A 15,681-nucleotide genomic window follows, 5' to 3' on the forward strand; every position below is an offset into this window, starting at 1 on the left:
GTGTTTTTTTATGTAGTCACACATATACAAATAGAAAATACCACTTTAAATGAATCAAGTGAAAGGGAAGAAATAGCTAATTATGTTTTAGCTATTGCAATTACTTGGGAAGGTAAAGAGATTGAAAAAAAAATACTTTGGTATCTCAGACTGTGATCACCCTGAACAAGCTGGCCTACACCTGTTTTATGCTAATAGGTGAGAACTCCATGACTTCCTTTGCCCTCTCAACCTTTTCTTTGTTACTGGCTTAGAGAAATGTGACATTGCTAAAAACTCCAACTTGAAAATGCTTCACAGAGCAGGATCCTTGCCAAATTCAAGATTCTTGCTAGTTTGCAAGATGGGAGCTGTCATGCAGAACAAAAGTCTGATACTAGAAGTCAGCAATCACAATGGGAATAAATCCCACAATCTGGTTTCTGAATGTCTTAATCTCATCCAATCTTAAAAGAGTGATGCTGGCCTTACTTTGAGGCTAACTTTATAAAGAGAATATAGAGGGAGGTGGAGTTAAATCCCGAAACTTAGCTCTTCTAGCAGCTCCTTCCCAACTTCTAACATCTTTTTTTTTTTTTTTACAAGGTCATGAATAGATGCCCATTTTTATCTGTTAGCATTACATTCCTAACAAAGAACTTATGACAATGCCTTCTTTGCCTGGTCAAGGAACCAGGGAGTTACTCAGCTAATAGTTTAACTTAGTCCCATGATGCACTTGTACATTTTAACCGAGTTTTGAGGGAAGTGGTTTCTATGTTTTATTTCTCTCTTTCCTCCCTTAGTGGTCAGGGCATGGACTGACCTTGCCAAGAGGACTTGGGATCATTGATGGGGTCTTCTGTGCAATGCAGTGCATAGTAGAGCCCATCAGAGTTTCTCAGGGGAGTTGGGTTGCGTTGTTGAATTGTGAATAGCACAATGGGCTGAAGTTGCCTTTAACTTGAATCCTCTCTATTTCTTGGTGTTTCTGAATTAATTAGAAACGTTTCAATTAATATTAGGCCTACCTTGTTTCTAAGGGCAAAAGCTTTCCATCAGGAAGAGTTCAAATACAGCATTTTGGCATGAGGGAAGGATGGCTTTGACACTCAGTATGAGTCTGTGCTGGATTCTTCTTATTGTGTCTAATATATTGGCTGGCACTGCTTCTATGAGCTTTTCTTCTCCATCTTTTGTATGATTTTAATGTTTCCCCTTCTCCTGAAGGTTTATGTCCTTCCAGCCTTTATAACTCCAAAGTACATTGGCTTTGGCACTCATCCTTTTTAAACCTGAGAGGGTAGAGGTAAAATCCTGAACATTGGTGCCTAAATGAAAGACAGGCCAGTTGAGATCATTCTCTATTGAAGGTTCCTCAATGTTCCTCTTGGATTTCTGTGTTAATAGAGAGATACAAGATCTGTGCCAGGTGTAGGATTTTGGGTCATAGTGTCAAAGTATTCTTGTGTCTGTGGTGAGCAAGAACCCTGGGTCTGATACATGCATCTGTGGATGAGGATGGGTTGCCATGGTTTACTCTCCAGTGTCAGAGTCACTCTGGAAACCCCTGAACTCTGCTGCCCAAACCTAAGCTAGGCTGATGGTTATGGTACTTCCCAACATGGCTTGTCATTTTTGGATATTGAGCTAATCGGTTAGCCAAGTCTTCAGCCCTCCTCTTTGATGCTTTTTGTTCTCTTAGTTGCTTTTTAAAAACAAGATATGTTTGAAAACTTCATGAAAGATAGATACTCTGCAATCTTTTCCAAACCTTCCACTCATCATCCTACTGCAATTTTCTTTCAGGCTATGTCTTCTTCCATTCCCCCAACAAAAAAATTATTCTCAGTAAAGTCAAGTTACCATTTGTATTAGTTTCTTATTGCTGCTGTAACAGATTATGACAGACTTGGTGGTGTAAAACAAAACAAGTTTATTCTTTTATAGTTCCACAGGCCAGAAGTCCTAAATCACTTTCATTAGGCTCAAGTCAAGATGTTGCTAGGGCCCTAACTTTCTGATGGCTCTGGGGAAAGTTTGTTTCTTTGCTTATCCTAGCTTCTGGAGGCCACTTGGATTCCTTGGCTCATGATCTCTTTCTTGTATCACTCCAGCCTCTTGCTGCCTTTGTCATATCACATGCTTCCTCTTTTGTAGTCCCTCTGTCTCCCTCTTTTAAGGACACTTGTGGTTATATTTAGGACCCACCTGGATAATCCAGGATAATTTCCCCATCTCAAGATCCTTAACTTCATAGCATCTGCAAAGTCCTTTTGTATATAAGATAACATTCACAGGTTCTAGGGATTAGGACCTATCCTAATTTCCAAATCTACTGCCTTCTTTTAATTCCTCATCCTAGCTCTTTTGACAGTAGATACGGTCAACTATCCTGGAAAAATTCATTTTCTGACTTTCAAGATGTGACTATTTTCCATTGCTGTAATAACTTCATTGTTTATCTTTCCCTCTAGAATGCAAGCCTCTGAGTAGGATCCTTGGCTGTCTGTCTGCTGCTCTATCCTCACTGCTTAGAATAGTGCCTGGTGCTATCATATAATCAAAGGCAGCGAAGAATACAAATTATATGACCTTTCCCCACCCTTCATTCTATCACCTCTTATTCTCATTTTCCTTTACTGGCTTTTCCTCCATCCATGTGGTCAAATTTGGTATTTCCCAGGGTGTAGTCCTAGCCCACTTTTCTCCATCTGTGCCAGATGGATGCAGTTCCAGTCACATTCCAGTCAAATCTGCACCTCCAGCCCAGACCTCTGACTTGAACTTTCAACTTTAATCTTTACCTGGATATCCCACAAGCATGGCAAATTCACCATGCCCCATCTTTCCCACCTATCAAGCACAACCAAAGTCTAACCTCCCCTTCCTTTTATACTATCTCAGGATTTATCCAGTAGCTATAGCAAGTAGACTGGCAGACATCCCAGACTCCATGCTTTCTTCTATTCATGCCCCGCCCCCACCCCTGGTCCAGTCAATCATGAAGTTTTGTCAGCCTGTCTCCCAAATATGTCCCAATGTCTCTCCCTATCTAACTCCCATTGCCCTGGTTCAAGTTGTCATTACTCCCATGAGTGGGATATAAATCAACTTACCAAACTGTTTCTCTCGATTTCTCTTGAATAGGATGGAGTGGCATGCTCTTAAACTTTCTGCATGTGTACCAGAGCTACTGATCATAGCCAACCATGCCTTCAGTCTCTGCTGAGTGGGCAGTGACTGATTTGCATACCATCTGACCTTGGCTCCCAGAGCCAAGAGGGTCCAGGATGGGTGCCTGACCCACGGGTGGCTTCTGCTATAGTTCTGATCTGCTACCATGACATGGGTGGCTGGCTGTAAAATATAAGCTGAGTAAAATCCCTCTTTTGGAATTTTAGAATAGCAAGGCTGAGAGACTCAGACCACTGTATTGCTGAATGGAAGGATCAGCAGAAATGATGGGCATAAGCAAGCTGCAGTTATAGGAAAGCAGATACTGTGAGTAAGTAGGGGAACTGGTGAGTCAGGAGGGAAGAGGGAAAGAAAGAGGCCAAGACACTGCAGAATGGGTGCTGCCTGTTTCTGTGGCTCTCTAAGGGTGCTTCCTGAGGCCTACCCCAGGATTCCCATTGTCACATTTCCATGAGTTGCTGCATTATTATAAACAAACAATACAGCCCTTGTCCAAGTGAGCCCTTGCTTCCTGCAATAAATTGGCCAAAGTGATATGTTTTCCAGTAAGCCCTTTTAATGTTATATGAGACATCTGGAAGAAAACAGCACTATAGCCAAAAGCAGCAATGTGCAGTCCCAAACTCTGTGTTTATTTCACCCTATTTTAAAGCATTAGCTTAGGGGGAAAAAAGAAGTTTATGTTACTATTTCCTTTGGGAGTGGGAGAATATTATGATGAGCTTTTTGTGTCAAAATTAGTCTTTATGTAAAAACAAATTGATGCCTACAAACATGATTTCAGAAAGGAAAAGTATGAAAATGACTATAATAAGTGACTGAACATTGTCTGATACTTATCAATAATGGGATAATGAAACCACCTTTCAGATGCCATGTTTCTAGATAGCTGCCTTTCTGCTTTTCAGCTATTGGAACAGAGGGATTGCTAAAGTTCTCCAGGATTCTTAGTCACATGACCACATTCCTCTCTCAAATGTGAATTAATAAGTAGATTGATTTAAGATTTATAGGTTAAAAAAAACAACATTTGGTACATATAATCAATACTCTGAATATAGAATACAATCAGAGAGCATCTTTATTTATGTCTCCTGCCATCCCTATAAAATGTGTTCAATGGGGAAATTTCTTACTCTGTTCAGGATAAAAATGAAAAACCAGAGTAAGTGTCAGGATTCTTTCAAATATTCTCAGGCAACAGAAAGGCCTATGGTCATTTACACTGTGTTGGGTGTGTCCGTTCCTATTTCATAATCAAAACTAGAACTTGCTTTGAAGTTGTCTTACCTGGAATCAGTGTGAAGCCTCGTGCTGGTTAGAAGCTGTGGAAGGGGAAGGCCTTTCTTTCCTTGCTCCTGGAAGCTCTGGTTCTTCTAGAGTTGGGATGAAGCAAAAAAAGTGCTCAAGGGCAGGAGAGTTGTTACCTAGTGATGATGTTTCAAGATGACCTCCAGCTCTCTGGGCCTGGTAACCATTCAAAGCAGACATTTCACAGAGGCTTTCATGGGATCTTGGGAGGTGTCTCACCTGCAGTTCCCGTGATTTAGACAGATGCATTCCCTATCTGAGGGGCTCTCCACAGCCCCTAGGAGCCCAGGATCCTACCTCTGCTTCTCTCCTGAGGCTCCCCCAGCCAGCCAGCCCTCTCTCTCGTTTGGCTCACATCTGATCTAGGAAGAAACATCCAAGCATATTTTTCTGGACAAACTCAGAGCAATAGCAGCTCTCCTTCACTGTGCAGCAGGAGTGGCTTGCTAGCTCATCTCTTACGTGACATGCCAGCAGGGAGTTAGGCTACTGTGTTCTTCCTACCTTGGGACACACATCAGGCTTTCTAATGAGCCCCACTTATATCCATTTCTCTTTACATTAGGTGATCCCAACCTTTGCTCTGATCAGAGTCTCACTGAGCTGAAATCAAGGTGTTATTCCAGGCTCTGGTTCTCACACCAAGCTTAGGATACTCTTCTAGGGTCACATCTTATTGACAGAATTCATTTCTCAAAGCTATAGGACCAATGTCCCCATTTTCCTACCAGCTCCTGGCCAATAACTACTCTCAGCTTCTAGCAGCCACCCAGTTTCTTGTCATGTGGCCCCAGTAGGCAGTTTACGACATTGATGTTTGCTTCCTTCCAGGCTGGCTGAAGTACAACCGGACAGAGAGATTTCTTCTGCAACCGGACAGAGAGAACTCTCTGCTTTTAGACGGCTCACCTGGTTAGATCATGCCCAACCAGGATAATCTTGCTTCTGCCATTTGATATATCATAATCAGAGCAGTGATATTTCATCATATTCAATGAGTTCCACCCACATTCACAGAGGTGGGAGTTACACAAGGGTAAGGGTTCATAAGGGCCATCCTAGAATATTGCCTTCCACAAGGCTCAATGAATATATTACATAAGATGTGTTCCAGAAAGTTGTAAATTATAAACACTACTATTCAATTGTTAGATTTTTTTCCCTCTTGTCACTTTAGAAGGCTTTTTAAGTTGCTCCCAAATTTGTGTTGCATCCAGAATGGTTGAGGATGTTGTATGGGAGATAACACAATAAAATCCCTAAAAGGAGGGGATGCCTGGGTGGCGCAGAGGTTTGGCGCCTGCCTTTGGCCCAGGGCGTGATCCTGGACACCCGGGATCGAATCCCACGTCGGGCTCCCGGTGCATGGGGCCTGCTTCTCCCTTTGCCTGTGTCTCTACCTCTCTCTCTCTCTGTGTGACTATCATAAATAAATAAAAATTTTTAAAAAAATCCCTAAAAGGAGCCCAGGTAGTACTGGAAATTTGGGGAGGGAGGGTGGCAAGACCTGGTCTGACAGCTGACTGGCTGTTATTACCTTGGGCTAAGTCCCTGAAACTCTGAATGTCAGATTTCTCATCCTATATAAAATGAGGGATTAGGACTACACAATGTATAAAACTGGCCAGCTCTAATATTCTATAATTTCTAAGACTAAATCATACTGCTCAAATTAAAATCTAACCAAGTGACTCACAATATCCAAAGTCATTAAAATAGTTCACAAAAGAATTTCATTATAGATGAAATTACAGTGATGTGATTTTAAGAGGAAAAGGCAATTTTGTGTTTAAATGAATCCACTGCTATATTGGTCAAACCTAACTAAATATAAATAAGAGTACACATCTACATTTTTAATGCTTTATATAAAATGGTGAAGAATATTGTCTTTAGATGGCATATCTGTCCAGTTATGTTCAGAAGTGAATTTTCTCCAAGATATTAAAACCTGATACTGTTTTACAATTTGAATTAACTCCATTGATGACAAATGAATAACTATCAAAGGCAGCCTTCAAATATTATGAATCAATTCACTGACTACGTGTGAAGCATGTTGAGATTCTTACACATATTTTGGAGGTTTAAATCTTTCTTTTGTTTTTCTCAAATGAAGCCCTTTTGGCCAGGATAATTATTCTCTTCTACCCCCCCTCAAAATGAATTCTAATTTTAAACAGGTATTATTAAATCCCACTGAAATAGGCTTCATGCAGATGTATTTGTTAAAACACTCCTTTATTGACTGTGCACAGTTATTAACAATTCACATTTCACTTTATCTACTGAGTGGAAGAGCATTTATTCTTTCATTAAAAAGTGAAGCCCTGAGGGCAGCAGCAGGGATGCAGAGCCTTCTTCCCATAAACTGCACTGTCCAGTGAATGTGAAATGCCTCCATATTAATACAAAAGGGAAAAATAAATAAAACAAATGGATTTCTCCCACCCTCCATCATCCCCTTGCTGCCGATATACTCCTCTCATTTTATAAAATGCCAACTTCATCAGTAAGAAGAGTAATGTCACCATTTACTGGGCACCACCTAGTTCAGAACATTGGTAGGGCCAGGAAAGGCCATAGTCCTATCCTAGGAAGATGCCATCTGGACAGAGAGGGTGGAGGATCATGAAGGCGCCCTCCAGCCTCCAATACCTTGCTGCTCAAGTTTCTGGAGCTGCTTTTCAAGTTTTGAGATGTCTGCTCGATGCATCATCAGAAATTGGCCATTCAAATGGAAAACAGGGATGTCAAATTTATACCTTTCATACCAGGCAGAGTTTTCTGGAAGTGTGATGTCCACCTCCTGTAAAATAAACTGAAAATGGAGACAGACTCTAGCACTGTATTTTAGAAAGCATGGAATGATACAACAGCCACAGGGCCAACCTGATGCTGAGATTAGCTCTCATGCTGAGGAGTTTTGCTGTTCTGTCTTGAGTCCCAAGTGATCTCATGTCCCCAATTTCTACAACTTGACTGATTTCATTAAATTCCTTAACTCTCAGTTTTGATATTGTTCCATTATACCTATTACATTCAGTGTCGGGTCACTCCTCTATTCCCTATGAAATAAAATACATCCCAATCACGAAGGTGAAAATCAGGACCGATGTGCTTTGCATATAAGGATGGGAAAGGTTTTGTGGTTTGCTACAGGAAAACACTTCCATGAAAATGACAGAGTAAGATAAAATGAATGGGGACACAAGTTTAAAGAAAGCATGAACATCGCACCTGCTAGTTAGCTTTGATTCATTTTAAGAGTCAGAGTAAGAAAATCAGTACTACTCAGAGGAAAAGCTCCTAAGAGTAATGAGTTTTGTGGAAATTAGCACTGAAATCTCTCTCTGAAGAACAGAAAGGAAATTTCAATGAAAAATAATTTAATCTCTTCCCAAAGAAAGGATCCTGGTGGATACTCTATACTACATATGTATATCGATTCCATATACATAAAGCCACACTGTATTATGAAGGTTTCTCCTTTTAGACAGTTTGTATCAGGTTACTTGGCTATTATGAGAAATACCTACACTGGTACCTGTTTTGGTAACTGAAAAAAAAATCTGCAAAGGACTTTTGCTTTTATGAAAAAAGGTGAAGAGTGAAAGTAGTGTTCAGCGTTTGTTTTGCCATTCTAGAGGCAGTGCACACCCGGAGCAGTGAAAGTGATACTGCCAAGCTCCTTCCCTGGGAGCCTACATGCAGAGACTCAACATCAAGCCCCTAGAGCTTTGAACTGTGTCTGTGAGAATCTGTGCTTTATCTCAGTTTATTCTGTGGATCCATCAGCAAGATGTCCTAAAGTACCAGAAAAGCCTGAGAATTGGGTCTGGGAATGATTTAAAAAGTTTTTCTACCTAAACTAATGTTAATTGCTTATTTGCTTCACTCCACTTGGGCATATGCAGATTGGATAGGAATGCTCTATTTTCAGAGAGTGGAGGGGGTAACCTGTATTACCCTGTTTTTATAAGGCTCCAGTGTTTCCTTGGCTTCATCACAAAGGGGGCATGGATCCTACAGGAAGGAAAAAATAAAGCCATTAAATTCAAAGAATGGCATGCAGCCTGACAAAAACCACAAGCAGCAGATTATACTTATTTTAAAGGACTTTTTTTAAACCATGATAATTATACTGTTTTATTTCCAAAGCAAAACATTGCCATAGAACCTTATAAATAGCTAGTGTTTCATGATAAATTGGCTGTCAGCATTTTTTTAGTTGTTTTGATTTTTCACCATAAGTTAATCTATTTATACATATACATGTACACACATATAATAAATATAGATGCTTACCCTTGTTACACACATATATGTGCATACATTATATACACGTACATATATATCACATACACATCTAAATTTATTACATATGTGTATACATATACATACATATATAAATAAGTAAATTCAGTTGCTTACATTTTTTGTGATTGGCTTTATCTAATTAGTATTAGGAAGATTATTTTTCATTGATTTAGACTCTTAGAGCTTTGTCCTTCCTATGTCAGGAACACTTTTCTGGTCTAGGTGACTTCACTAGAATAGCTTAAAGTCTGTTTTGATACGGAGGCACTGATCTTTGCCTGCCTGTTTTTCCTAATCAGTCCACAGGAATCAACTCATTGAGATAAAGTTAGATAGTGATTGCCCCACCATCAAAAAGGGAGAAATTTCTCTTTACTTCGGGTGATGACTGAACCAACTCTTTAATGGTTTGCCTGTTCTCTCATTGCAAGTGTCAGCCATAGGCTTCCCAGGTTAATTCTCCACCCGAGTAACAATCAAGTTTTAGTGCCAGCTGTTTGTATTCTTTAACCACCTACTGGAGAAGTCTTTTGAGAATGCTATGGATCTTTGGCAGATTTTAAATTCTTCTCAGCCCTAGACTCTTTGAACAGCAACTAGCTATAGGTTCTCTTGCATGAGCCCAAAATAGAAGCAATATTACTGATGCTTATATAAAACCTGCTTCTTAACATGACAGGAAGAGGTGAGATGTTCTGTAAAAGAAAGTCCCCTCCTCCAGCTTAACTCCTAGCTTGTTTTGAAATAAGGACCCAGATCATCAGAAGGCAGTTTTTCTTCAGAAGGGTCTTTCTGGCCCTAACTTCTTGGTTCAGAGACTTAGGCTCATCGTTTATTATGAGCATCATCAATAAACAGATTATGGATAGTCTGTGATGTGTTAAAAATAATTATGCTGAAATTTTCTAGGAATGTTTCAGAACCTTTCAGAAAGTCAGAAGATTTTAAAAGCAAAAACAGAACAAGCTAAAAAATACTAAACGTACCAACATTTTGCTTTTATAGTAAAAAAACTTCAGCTGAACCTAGATCAACTTTGTTTTGTTTTGTTTTTGTAAACATGGATGTCTGTATAAATTATCCTGTGTATGTGTATTTTTATTGGGAAAGGTTCATCAACTTTTAAAGAGGCCTATGAACTGAAAGAGGATAAGACTCAGTGGTCTGGACCATTGAAACATCCTTTTCTAGGATTTTCAACGGCACCAATAGAACACTTACTCTATCCTTGAAATGTAATGGACATTTATTGGGTTGGTCATCCCACGCCCCTTTCTTGTAAGCATTCCTGATTTTTGCCTTAGAGGAACTGCTCTCAGCGTGTGGCTGACTGCATCCCTGAACAAGAAGGGTAGGCACTTGATTTAGGCTCAGGCAATCAGTGCTTCCTATCCCTTCTGGCTACAAATGGCTCAGGGATTGGCCAATCTCATTATATGCCTAATGACACAAATCAAAGATTCAATACAAATTTTAAGCTAAATGGAAGATTAGTGTGGGTTTTTTTTGTTGTTGTTGTTTTGTTTTTACAAATGTCTTTGGCTAACTTGGCTGTTGTTCAAACTGAAAAATAATGCAGAATAGTTAGGCTGAGTGAGCACCACTAGCCTTAAGGGATTATTTTATTTCCATGGCTAATTCTCATATGCATTTCTCATATGTAGACACAGATGATGAATTATTTTTATTCCATAATTTCCAACAATGCAATATATACTTCAAGATATGAAAAGTGGTTTAGATGAACTATTCTCAACAAGAAATTCATTCTTAAAAAAGTATTTAAACTTTGTTATTAGTTATCAGATATTTTCAAATTGCTAAAATGCCTGAAATCTGAAAAATGTATTAAATAAGAGAATTTTTTTTTGCTTAAATTGGGAGTATTATTCACTAAAGTTAAGTCTATTACCCTGCACTTTACTTCTTTTTTAGATTATACATCATACAAAATAATGTTAACTAGCAAAAGGAAATCAGTGATATTTATATTATAAATTTCAGGGGGGGAAAGCTCTTAAAAATTTTAAACAACTATGGCTTAAGATTAGTATTAGGGATAAGAAAACAAGTATAGTCATTTGTGGCTTTCATATTTGCAAATTTGCCTGTCACTAAAACCTATTTATAACCCCAAAATCATATCTGTGACATTTTTGTGTTCATGGACATTTGAGGACATGAATAGAGCAGTGAAAAATCTGAGTCACCCAAAGTGCACATTCCCTTATTAGACAAGACAATGGTCTGCCTTATTATATCAGGTCCCATACTGTCAACAGGTGCCCTTTTCATGATGTACTGAGTGCCATGCTTTTTGCATTGTTGTGCTTTTTGTTGATTTTGCTATGTAGGATGGTCCCCAAGCAGAGTGCTGAAGCACTGTGTAGTGTTTCCAAGCATAAGAAGGCTGTGATGTGGGCAGCCCCGGTGGCGCAGCGGTTTAGCGCTGCCTGCAGCCCGGGGTGTGATCCTGGAGACCGGGGATCGAGTCCCACATCGGGCTCGCTGCATGGAGCCTGCTTCTCCCTCTGCCTGTGTCTCTGCCTCTCTGTCTCTCTCTCTCTATGTGTCTCTATGAATAAATAAATAAAATCTTTAAAAAAAATAAAAAATAAAAAAAGAAGGCTGTGATGTGCCTTATGGAGAAAATACTGTTAGATAAACTTTGTTCAGGCATGAAATAGGGCGTTATTGGCCATAAATTTGATGTTGATGAATCAGCAATATATATTAAATGAAGTGTCTTGAAACAGAAACATACGCCAAACAAGGCCATGTATTGATCAGTCAACAAAAATGTCGTGGCCAGAAACTCACTGGAACCTAACCCTATACTGCCATGGGAGCCCATGGTTTAGTATTCACTAATTCAGTGTTTGTGGTGACTTTATGGAACATAATCATCACAAATTAAGTATATTTCTAAGTGATGTATTTATAAACATCATCTCTCTTCTGATAGTTCTTCTTTCCAGTGCAGGGATTGGGAGATTATTAAATATATTGGTTTACCCACTGAAGAGTGTGAGACCACTAGACATCTGAATAGAAACCAGAGTTAGTGCCACTGTCACCGCCACTGAAAAGTGGAGGAGCAGGTAGGTCTAAGGACAGTTTATTCTATTGCTTTCCTTTCAGTGTCCTCCCTCACCCCACCCCACTTCTTAGATGTACAACTTTCTTCATGCAACAATTTAATGCTTCTTGTTTTTGAAGTCATTTAGTTTTTCACTCTGTACCTTTGTAAATAAGGTCAGCACGGGCAGAAGGGTCTTAGAAGAGAGATTTCTCAAGAGGAGTTGAAAGGAGTATTTGGCAAGTTGCATGCTATTTCCTTGAAACCAGAGCATCTTAATTCTGCCAAAAAAAAAAAAAAAATAGACCAGTAAACTTATGTGCCCTAGATTTTGCTGTTTGTAATATGAACAGTAAGCTGCAAGCCTATGATGGAATTTGAAGACTTGAGAACTGCCTCTTGGGGTCCAAGAGTGTCAGAGAGGCCCAGATGTTTGGCAAGTCTCCATGATGCCTCAACATTCACTGTATTCCAAACAACAGAATTTAGAATGGGAAACTATCCATATTTATGGATGAGCTGGGTGCCTAATCACTTGGTTTCTGCAAGAAAACTGCATGGGTTTGTTAATTTGAATACAAACTTGGGCAGCCTGGGTGGCTCAGCGGTTTAGCGCCGCCTTCCGCCCAGGGCGTGATCCTGGACACCCGGGATGGAGTCCCATGTCAGGCTCTCTGCTTCTCTGGAGCCTGCTTCTCCTTCTGCCTGTGTCTGTCTGTCTGTCTGTCTGTCTCTCTGTGTCAGTCATGAATAAATAAATTTTAAAATATTTAAAAAAAAAGAATACAAACTTAAATTTCACCTGCAGATTTTGCCAGCATCCTGATAAGTCCCTGAAATGGGGAGGTTTCCTGAAATGGTTTGTATTTGCAGAGATAGCTTATCTTATTGGCAAGCATTCAACAACACACAGCCAGCTTCACGGTAAAGGAAACAGTAATTGAGGAGCACAAGTCCCAAAGTGAAGGTTAAGGCTGTCACTTGGGAGATCCATGCCCCCCTCCGCTGCAAAAGATGGGGAAACACAGAGCTATAGTAAGAGGAACCATAGGGGAGAATTAGGTTGAACTGACTTGTCAGAAACAAAAATCTGCTCAAGTCTTTCAGTATTTAAAAAGAAGATTGCCATCATTTTTAAAAACATACACAAATGTACTAGTGTTACTACTGGAGATACTCCAATAGGAACAGCTTGGTAATAGCAGCACGTCAAACACTAGGCTTTGAAGCTCCCTCATCTTGCTTCTTTGCTCGACATAAGACAGCCTACTTATTCTTAGTTATTCTACGGAGCCTCCAGCTTTGTCCTTAAAACTACAGATATGATAATTTCACTTTTAAAACACATATGCACCATTGGCTTTATCATTTATCAATATTCTCAAAATGAATTCATACTTGGGATATTCATTTCTTAACTTTGCTTTACTTTCTCTCTCCAACTTCATCTCACTTTCTCCTCCCTCATCTTGGCAAGCTGCAGCCACAAATCTTTCTGTTCCTTGAATACCTAAAGACCATTTCTTTGTCAGGATCTCTGTACTTGCTGTCCTTTTGCATGAAACGATCTTAAATTGTCTTTCCTCATTTGGTCCTGGTCATGCCTTAGTGACTACCTCACCAAGACTGGCCAGCCCACCACACTCCGTCCTTTTGCCTTGCTATAGTTTTCTTTTATCTTTTACTGCCTAAAACTATTTCTTTATCTATATGTCCCCTCTACTACAATGTGACTTCAATAGGGGCAGGTACTTATTTGCCCCAGTGTCCCTGAGCATCTGTTGTTTACTTGGCACATAGGAGGTGTTCAGGTATTTGTTCAAATATTTCAGGTATTGGAATGAACCTTTCTCCACCTCTTTAGTCTCACTTCTAGCTCTGATCAGACACTCGGTGTGCACAGCAGTCACTAATTGAGCAGAGCTCATGTCAGAACTACAGGTTAATGTTCTGCAGAATACCCACAAGACTGTAGGCCAGGCACTACAGGGGTCCCAACCTCTTCACCACCAACTCTGATCTCTGCATGCTCTGCTCCACAGAGCATGACTGTATTAATTATGTGCTAATCTCTAGTGCTGACTATGCTTCTTAGCATAAGATTAGCCTTAAGCTCATTTCAAACAGAATGATAAGATTTTAGAGAAAAATAACAACCCATATCAAACTAGTATAAAGAATACAGGACAAAAAGATTGGATTTTGGGGCAGCCTAGGTGGCTCAGCGGTTTAGCACCACCTTCAGCCCAGGGCCTGATCCTGGAGACCTGGGACCGAGTCCCACGTCAGGCTCCCTGTGTGGAGCCTGCTTCTCCCTCTGCCTGTGTCTCTGCCTCTCTATGTGTCTCTCATGAATAAATAAATAAAATTTATTTATTTCTTTCAAATAAAATATTTAAATTTCTTTTAAATAAATAAAATTTATTTATTTATTTAAAAAAAAAGATTGGAGTCTGATCTGTGAAAACAATAATCTTTCCTTCACTCTTAAACTTGTAGCCTTCTACTTCTCCCTGGATCTTCCTGCTAACTAAATGATCTCGATAATGCATAAAAGGGAATGTGATGAACACTTTGCAAGGATCTGCTACCCACCATTATTCCAAGATAGAAAGTGGATCTAAACAATTTTACAGTATGCTGTGCTCTTCTCAACTAAATGTTAAGCCCTGGTATACACCGTTTCCATAAACTCAGCAGAATCAACAACTCCAATAGGTGAAAGTGGTTGAAGACAACAGTTTCTAAGCACGGCTTTGTCTACACAGGATATAAATGAGGGGCGAAGGTAGAATATTGGCCATTTTTACACTAGGAAAAAATTTCTGCATCCTTGGTTTTGGGAAGGCCCTATGCCCACAGTGGCACATCTTCCTAGGGAATAGAATGAAAGAAGCTGTGCTATATGGAGAAGAAAACAAAAAATTAGTTTTGTTAAAGACAGAAAGATAGCTCTTGGAAATGAGAAGGATTGGGCCATCTATGGCAGTGACCTAAGACTACCACTAGGACAGTGAACTGCAGCTACGTGCTTTTGGTGGAGGGACTTTATTGATGTCTGGATGGTAAGGAAAGGAGAACTTACTGCTTTTACCTAGCTTGAGACTGAGGTATTAAGGTTTAAAAAAAAAAAAAAGTCACATTCACAAAGGAAATCTGCTTTAGTATTTCCAACATGACAAAACACAGCATGTGGTCTTGGTTGCACCCAAGACAAATAAAACCTGTCATAGTAAACAGAGTTGCTATTCATTCCAGATTTGCTGGAATATTTGTTCACGCAACCCAGAGAGCTGAGTCTTCAGTGATGCTGCAACCATTCTGTTTAAAATTAGTTCTTTCCATTGTTAGACTCTATTTCTACCTTTTCCCATGTATTTAATCACTTAAACATGGCACATTTGTTTACTGAGAAAAGCATTAGCATTATGCAGTTTTACTACCTGCATATTTTCCAAGTGTCCTATGGCACATGCATTTTACCACATTGTTAAATTAACTTCTTTCTTTGTAAGCACTGTATTAGAATACTATATTAGAGTGTGATATTAAAAAAGCTCCCTATGCGTCTCCTAGGCAGAAATAAGATCTGAAGGCTAAAATTCTGAACACTGGAGTCCACTTAATTCTAGAAATAAATGAAAAATGATTCACTCCAATTGCAAATCTATCATACTCTTCTTAGAATGTTTTACTAACTCTGTAAACCCTAACACTATTGCTGTCAATGTCACACTCACTGAATCATGCCTTCCTGAAGTAAAATCTTAATACAGGCTACTCTGTCAATGTGA

The 15,681-nt window shown here is 39.5% G+C and overlaps 1 protein-coding gene across 8 annotated transcripts in view; it reads right to left on the minus strand.

The window, feature by feature from the left end:
* Nucleotides 1-15,681, minus strand: part of C11H5orf63 (chromosome 11 C5orf63 homolog) — a 34,213-nt gene that overhangs the window by 7,222 nt on the left and 11,310 nt on the right. For 4 of the 8 annotated variants that reach the window (XM_038552035.1, XM_038552028.1, XM_038552030.1 and 1 more), the window contains exons 2-4: nucleotides 12,051-12,168; nucleotides 8,458-8,514; nucleotides 4,468-4,553 (exon numbers count right to left, since the gene is read on the minus strand). In XM_038552035.1, coding sequence (XP_038407963.1) covers nucleotides 4,468-4,553; nucleotides 8,458-8,514; nucleotides 12,051-12,168 — 261 coding nt within the window. Of the gene's footprint in view, nucleotides 1-4,467; nucleotides 4,645-6,710; nucleotides 7,310-8,457; nucleotides 8,515-12,050; nucleotides 12,169-15,681 lie in introns of those variants that run through there. The other 4 variants (XM_038552031.1, XM_038552034.1, XM_038552033.1 and 1 more) reach the window with 3 other exon arrangements.

Source organism: Canis lupus, chromosome 11 (assembly GCF_011100685.1).
Source record: "Canis lupus familiaris isolate Mischka breed German Shepherd chromosome 11, alternate assembly UU_Cfam_GSD_1.0, whole genome shotgun sequence".
Classification (NCBI taxonomy): Eukaryota; Metazoa; Chordata; class Mammalia; order Carnivora; family Canidae; genus Canis; species Canis lupus.